Raw genomic sequence first — 7,925 nt, 5'->3', positions numbered from 1 at the left:
CCTTCCGTCCGCCATTTTAGGTTGGGTTGCTGGCGGCGCCATTAAAAACAGGGAGCGAGAAGAAGCGGGCTTGGTGCGCTTGTGCAGTCGCCAGGACCTTGGCGGGGAAGCGGTAGTGGGGCCGGGAGCGCCAGCCGGCCGGCGCGTGTTAGGCGCCATGTCGGAACAGCAGTTTGCTATGGACTCGGCGGTCGTGGGCGGCGGCGGCAGCTCGGCGGAGCCGGCCGAGCAGCCTGAGGGGCTGGCGGGGGCTGGGCCGGGGGGCGCCGATGGGGGAGGCGGCGGCGGCAGCAGCGGCGGCGGGATAGAGTCGGAGGGAGCCAAGATTGACGCCAGCAAGAACGAGGAGGACGAGGGGTGAGCGGCTGGGGCGGCACGGGCACCCCGCAGCGTTTGTCACCGGCGGTGTCCGGCTGGGGTGGGCGGCGGGGTACGGCTCCCCTTAGATCGACCTGGCCCGGCGGGACCCCTCTTGCTGCCCTATTTGTTTACTTGGCGCCCTGGATACGTCATGTATCGGGCCTGGCCAGCGGGGGCGGGCCGTTGGCTCGGCTGTGCGCCTCCGTCTTCCTGTTTGCCAGGGGCACCGGGGTGTGAGGAACGGGGAAGAGGCCCTGTGGCGCGACAATGGCTGCGGCGAGACGGGTGGCACCCCGGCAGCGGCTCGGGCGGTAGCTGGCGGCTCATCTGGGGGCTCCAAACTTAAACGCAACCCGTGCGCCTTAGCGTGCTCTTGGAAAGGGCTGCCGGCTCGGTAGCTGGTTTGCCTTTGAGCATTGCAGAGAATCGCCAGGCATACCGTGCTCCGGGTCGTTTTAGAAATGCGTGGGAGCAGCTAAATGTTGTTGTCTAGTGCCCCTGTCAACCCATACTCCACAGCATTTGGAGCTGACTGTCACTAAGCTGTACATCTGGTGTGATGTGTGCCAAAGTACAAACTGGTTGGTTTTCTTGAGGCTGGCTTTCTTAACCCTGAGGTGCCATGTGTTGTAACTCAAAGTAGCTTGCTGCTCAGGTTGCAATCACTTAATGTTGCCTTGTGTTGCAGCCGTAAGATCTTTGCCTGATGTTTGGTGTGGGGCCGTATCATTCATATAGCAAGTGAAATTTGCATAACCGAAGTTATAGGTTATGCTGTATGCTGTCTCCTATCAGGCCAGTAAGAAAGAGGAGTCCAGGTGTGTTATTGATCAAGGTGGAAAATAAACTGGACAAAAGAACACTAGCTTCTGTGTCCTGTAGGTACCTAATGCCAAACCTTCACAAGTGTCTTCCTTCTATATGAATCTAGGATGTTGCTGTGAGCAAGGAGAACAAGAATATTTTTTTAGTGTTTTGTTATGCTTAGTAAAAACTTAAAACATTTTTGTTACTTCTTACCTGCATTTAATAGCTTTAAGTATCTTTGCAGTTTGCATATCTATTTAGAAATCATGGAATGGTTTGGGTTGGAAGGGACCTTAAAGATCACAAAGTGTCAACACCCTGCCATGGGCAGGCACACCTTCCACTTGACCACCTTGCTCAAAGCTTTGTCCAACCTGACCTTGAATACTTCTGGGAGGGAGCATCCACAGCTGCTCTGGGAACTTGTTTCAGTGTCTTACCACTCTCAGAGGAAAGAATTTCTTTCAAATATCCAATCTAAATTTACCCTTTTTCAGTCTGAAAGAGTTTCTCTTCCTGTTGCTACATGCCTTGCAAAAAGTCCCTCTCCAGTTCCTTTCCTGTTTTATTTTTTGCCCCCAAATACACAGCTGTTAAGAGAGTTTTCATGGAAGTCACCAGTGCAGGGACAGTGGGCAGTGATTACATGTGTCATACAACATTGACTTTTAGAATAGTTCAGTTGGGCTTTTTTGACCTGTCAATTTTTATGGATAATTGTGTACAGGAAAATAAGTGTTTTGACAACTTAGCAGCTGGATGTGGGTACATAAGTATTTCCTTTGAATCAGGAATTGGGGATGGTGTCTTCAGGAAAAAAACAGCACACAAATTCTTGTGCCCTCAGATCTCATTGAAAGCTGTGGACAGGGAGAATCTGTATACTGGCAACTCGCTGACTAACTTGTTGGGGGAAGCCCAGACCACTAGTGGTGGTGATGCCTATGCTCTGTTTAGTTAAGTCAGAATTTTGAAAGCTTTCCCAGGACATTTCTGGCAACTTATTTGGGAAGACTGCATGTGAGTTTAAACCAGCCAAATTGTGGTTTGGGAAATATACTTATTTTTACAAGCTTTTGACAGCACTGTGACATTTCACATTTATTGTTGTGCTCACATTGGTATTGTGGCCCTCATCGTGCGTGATGGGAAGAACACCCTCTAGAGGCCTGTCAGTGGCAAACTCATGTTCTTGGTCTGGTGCGATTAGTGATATGGTGCAGTTTTGTAGTTTAGTGTTGGTTGTTAGTAGCTATAAGGCAAGATTTGTATTTTTATGCTAATGGTTTGTTGACAGCTGTAAAACGGGTGTTTGTATGTCTCATAGCAAGCGTATGGTTGGTAATATTTGCTAGAGCATCACTATCCCCCGTGTGTCAGAAATCAGTGCTATGTCCTCTGTTCTGTTTTGCTTCTTAAAAATACTCCACAAAACAAGTAAAAAACCTTAATGATGGATGAAAGCAATGACATAAAGCATCCTTGGAATTACTATCTGTACTGGTATGAGGCTGCTGGCTAACCAGAGTGTACCATTTTTTCCACATTGGTGCTGAAGACAGTAAGATGTCATGTTAGAAAGGGCTTTTGGTGCTTTTTTGAAGATGAATTGGTGCTCCTATTTATAAACTTCAAGATTTTTATAGAAACATCTTAAGTTCTTGTACTCCTCATCTGTATGGATTTTGGGTATGCTTGTCAGAAGCTGAATGCTCATGCTATTTATGCAAGAGCACAGTTAATTAAACTGAGTTCACGTAAGAAGCTTTTGATTTGAAAGTTTGACTTGTGATGGTACATGATTGGCAGAAATATTTATGTGTGTGTGGGAAGTGGAGAAGTTGGAAGCATGCTAGTGTTTTTTCAGGTTTTCTGTTAACTGTGTGATTGTGGAATAAGTTTGCACAGTGAAAATGAACAAAGCTTTGTAGAAAGCATTTTTATAGATCATCATGGATCATACTTCTTGTTTAAAGCCTCCTGTAAAATCTTCTGTATCAGTATTAGAAGAGATCATCTCCATTCTAATCCGCTTTTGAAGGAGTGCATAAGCCGTATGCCTAATATCTAAGAATGATTCACTTATGTGCATATTGGCTTGATTTTCAGTTGTTGCAAATCATGAAGTGTTTCTACATACATCAGGTCTTGATTTCTCTGGGTTTTTTGTGGCTTAATAATGTGATGGGATGGTCATGATTTCATAGAATCACAGAATCCTCAAGATTGGAAAAGACCTCTAAGATCCAAGTCAAACCATCCACCCAAAAGCTCTAACCACTAAACTCTATAAACTACTGTAGCTCTTCATCTACCCATCTTTTGAACATCTTCAGGGATGGTGCCCCACCACCTCCCTGGGCAGCCTGTTCCAATGCCTCACCACTACTTCTGTGAAGAAGTTTTTTCTAATATCTAACCTGAACCTACCTTGGCAATGGTTTACCCCATTTCCTGTTGTCCTGTCACTGGTCACCAGAGAGACCAGCATCTGTCTCACTACCACCTCCTTTAGGATAGTTGTAGAGAGTAATGAGGTCTCCCTTCAGCCTCTTCTTAAAGCTGAACAGCCCCAGTTCCCTCAGCCTCTTCTCATAAGTCTGGTTCTCCAGACCCCTAATCAGCTTGGTTGCACTTCTCTGCAACCTTGCCAGCACCTCAATGTCCTTCTTATACTGTGGTGCCCAAAACTGCACACAGTACTCAAGTTGTGGCCTCACTAAGGCAGAGTATTGGGGCAGCATCACCTCCCTGGTCCTACTGGACACACTGTTTCTGATGCAGGCCAGGATGCAGTTGGCCTTCTTGGCCACCTGGGCACACTGCTGGCTCATGTTCAGCTGGCTGTCAACCAGCACTCCCAGATCCCTCACTGCTAGGCAGCTCTCCAGTCACTCCTCTCCAAGCCTGTAGCACTGCTGAGGGTTGTTATGGCTAAAGTGCAAGACTCCAGATTTGGCCTTAACGAAACTCATGCAGTTGGCCTTGGCCCATTGATAGAGCCTGTATTAGGTCCCTTTGCAGAGCCTCCCTAACCTTGGGCAGATTGACACTTCCACCCAGCTTAGTGTCATTTGCAGATTTACTCAGGGTGCGCTCTGTCCCCTCATCTTCTGACCCCCTATATATGGGGATTCCATCAGCAGTTTTCCAGTCTTCTGGTGTCTCTCCAGTGAGCCAGGACTGAAAATGGATTGGCGAGCACCACTGCCAGCTCATTCAGCACTTCTGGGTGTATCCCATCTGGTTCCATAGATTTGTGCGCATCCATGTGGGGCAGCAGGTCACTGACTATCTCTGGATTTTGGGGAGATCTCTGCTCCTGGTCCCTGTCTCATAGTCTAGGGAGTTGAATTCCCTGAATATAACTGCTACTAACAACTGCTGCAAAGAAGTTGATTCCAATTTGATGCCAAGCTTCCTGTGTGCTTTGGAAAAGACAGCTCATGATCAGCTTCTGTACATGTTTGCCCAGTAGCATTGGTCATCTAGGTAATATATTGGGAAGGTGTTCTTGTGATTGCACTAGGTTATGACAAATGCTTCTGGGAGGAAAGCTAAGTTTTCACCATGCGATACTTTGCTTTTTTCCTGCTTTCTGTGGAAGGGGATTTGACTACACTTCTTAGTTTTACTTTATTAATATTGGCATGTGACCAGTACAGACTAGTACATAAATGCTTCTATTTAACTGCATTGCCTTATAAATATATTGTCTGTGTTTGTTTCATAATTAGCTGCTTGGAGAATCTGCAAATCGTAAATGAAATTAGGCCTGTGGTGTTTCAGTAGTAGTCAGGATGCGAGGAAGTACTAAAATATCCTTTTTTCCACTCCTTGTCTTTTCCTGGGATAGCAGAGTAGGCAACTACAGTGAAAGATGGTGCAAAACTTTTGTGTACATGTAAGTCTCTCTCTAATCTGGCCAGAAGCGCTTGAGCAAGTTCCCAGAAAGTGCAGACCTGTGTGTGTGGTATCACTGATAAAAGTTTTGCTATTCTTTATGCTAGCTAACTGAGCTCTTAAAGCTTGACAGTCCAGGATTATTGGGTAAAACACATTAAGAGATTAATCATCTTGTCTTAACAGGAAAATGTTTATTGGCGGCCTTAGCTGGGACACTACAAAGAAAGATCTGAAGGACTATTTTTCTAAATTTGGTGAAGTCGTAGACTGCACTCTGAAGTTAGATCCCATCACTGGGCGATCAAGAGGCTTCGGCTTTGTACTCTTCAAAGAATCTGAGAGCGTAGATAAGGTAGTATTAATGTAATGAATCAATATGTTCAATTTTAGATAGCAAAGAAGCAGCACTCAGATGATTGTATGCACAGTTGTATGTACATGATCTGTTAAAGATGATACAGTATATTTATATATCTGGGATACAGTATATTTAAGATGCTTACTGAAATGTTTTCCCTAAACCAGCCTACCCTTGATTTAGTGGCCAGAACCAGCAGTGATTCCCAGCGTATGGCTTTGGGTACTTACAGATGAGAGTACTGCAAGCTATCTGACGAGCACTTTAAAAATACTGTATATAAATGTCTGCTGCCTACTACTGTGGAAGCAGTAATATATAAAGAACTTTGCATTCCAGAGCTGCAGTAGAGCAGAGCCAGTGGCTTTCACAGGTTAGGGCTTTATTCTAGGAGAAGTAAACTTGCTGTTAAACTTTCTAAAAGCTTTTCACCCTTTGGTGATTTCTAAAGTTGCAGAGTCTTTACTTCATGAGGTTTGAGGGTGGGATTGTAAAGTACTTGCTGAGAAATGTTGAACTCTTCCCTTGTGTGATATGTGGCTTCAGGTGACTCTTGAAAGGCTTCATCAGAATTGCCTATATCGGTGAATACTGTTCAGAATCATAGAACTATATGGTTTTGTGCAAAAGATTGTTGATGTAACCAAAATATTTAAACTGAAGCAATAGCATTAACAAAAACTAAATATAAAATAACTGGGCCTTGCTAAAAACACCAGTGAAACATTTAGCTTGAACTGTAAGATCATGTTTTAATTTTCTGCAGGTCATGGACCAGAAAGAACACAAGCTGAATGGGAAGGTCATTGATCCAAAAAGAGCTAAAGCCATGAAAACAAAAGAACCCATTAAAAAGATTTTTGTTGGGGGTTTATCTCCAGATACGCCTGAGGAGAAAATAAGGGAATATTTTGGAGCTTTTGGTGAGGTACGTAATGAGATAAACTGTTTACAGTTGCAGAACTTGCAGCCCCCCAGATGCAACCTACATGGGTGCCATGTAAGCTTAATGGCCAGTGTAGCTTCCTGTGTCTCAGTAGTCAATTTTAATCATAAGGGTATTTAATTACAGGCTTTGAGTTTCATGAACTGGGTTAATGAAATAAAGAGTTGGGGTAAGTCAGTAAGTCAGAGAATCATGAGCTGATTCATGGGATCTCTGGAAGTCTTGACTGAGACAGGCATGAGAGGCAGCATTTTTGAGCATGATGCTTTGGTCAGTTGGGTAAGATTCTCCTAAGCTACCTTAGCTGGTTTGCTATGGGCACAGATTCAGTTTGCCTCAATTCTGTGCAACTATGTAGTCTCTGTCTCTCTCTGTCCTCAGTTTTTGGTGGTTCAGATTAACAAAACATCACTGCAGTCTCTAAAAGCATGAGCTTAGTACAGCTATGGCTTCCCAGTCAATTCTCAGGTGTTGCCAGATCAGGTCCTCACAACTGTGTTGCCAGGGAATTTGGTTGTCAAATGCCTGCCTTCTTACAGATAGTTCATTCTGGACTAAAGGCTTTAACTACTGTTTGCCTAAGTTGGAGTCTCTTGTGCCATATGTAAGTAGAATTTTGTTCTGTGTTTGTAGTCAGGTATGCAATTTGTCCTGTTTAACTTAAAATTTTAGCAGTGTCACAAATCAGCAGAGCGATGCACTTGCACAAAGCTACATCTTTTTCATACAAAGCTTGAAGGTTTAGGTCTGCTGAATGTTTGAAACACTTAGTTACTTCTGTCATAACTGAGTTCAAACTGAAGTGAAACAGGCAAACAGTTAAACTCCAGCACAACAGAACTGGTTCTTTGTGCACCATATTTTGTATGAGTTCCTGAATGGGCAAATGATATTGTGTTGGAGTTTAAAAAAAAATAATAATCTTTTGCACAGCTATGAACACTGTTTCTAGTGAAGGTGATGTTTGTGATGGTTTCTTGTGATGTAAAGCCCTGCAAAGGAGAGACATTTTCATATTCAAGTCTAAATAATTTCAGTTATCAAATATGACCTGTTAGAAGCATTTCACAGAAGTGTGAATGGCAGGATAAATGGTAAAATCACTGTGTTCTACCAGGTTGAATCAATAGAGCTCCCCATGGACAACAAAACTAACAAGAGGCGTGGATTTTGCTTCATTACTTTCAAGGAGGAGGAACCGGTGAAGAAAATAATGGAAAAGAAATACCACAATGTTGGGCTTAGTAAAGTAGGTGGAATTTTTCCTGGAGAAGCTGAACAGCGACAATAGAGGGAATTCCATGAGCATCTGTTTGAGGCTAATAGTCTGAAAATACCTGTTAGCATTATTTCTCCTATGTAAGCTTTAAGCCTATGAAGTATTTATAAAGGTACTAGTAATAAGTTACTGTAATGTTAACTTCTGAGCCGAGGTGGTTTCTCGTGAGGTTTTATACTGGAGCCCCTATGGGGAGGGCACTGGGATGCTGTGATTTTTTTAATTTTGAAGCTCCCATATTTTCTAACTAAATGGTCACAGTATGGTGT

General features: G+C 43.8%; 1 protein-coding gene across 3 annotated transcripts in view; it reads left to right on the top strand.

Annotated features, from left to right (window-relative positions):
• Window positions 1-7,925, top strand: part of HNRNPD (heterogeneous nuclear ribonucleoprotein D) — an 11,286-nt gene continuing 3,361 nt past the window's right edge. For all 3 annotated transcript variants that reach the window (XR_011727760.1, XM_071753532.1, XM_071753531.1), the window contains exons 1-4: window positions 1-357; window positions 5,257-5,425; window positions 6,198-6,359; window positions 7,495-7,626. Coding sequence is in view for 2 of the 3 variants with exons in the window: in XM_071753532.1 (XP_071609633.1) it covers window positions 158-357; window positions 5,257-5,425; window positions 6,198-6,359; window positions 7,495-7,626 (663 nt within the window). In the remaining variant the exon portion in view is untranslated. The remainder of the gene's footprint in view (window positions 358-5,256; window positions 5,426-6,197; window positions 6,360-7,494; window positions 7,627-7,925) is intronic.

The sequence above is a fragment of the Heliangelus exortis genome, chromosome 10, assembly GCF_036169615.1.
Source record: "Heliangelus exortis chromosome 10, bHelExo1.hap1, whole genome shotgun sequence".
NCBI classification, from domain to species: domain Eukaryota; kingdom Metazoa; phylum Chordata; class Aves; order Apodiformes; family Trochilidae; genus Heliangelus; species Heliangelus exortis.
The sequence above is the reverse complement of the archived record's forward strand: the minus strand, read 5'-3'. Positions and strand labels throughout refer to the sequence as shown.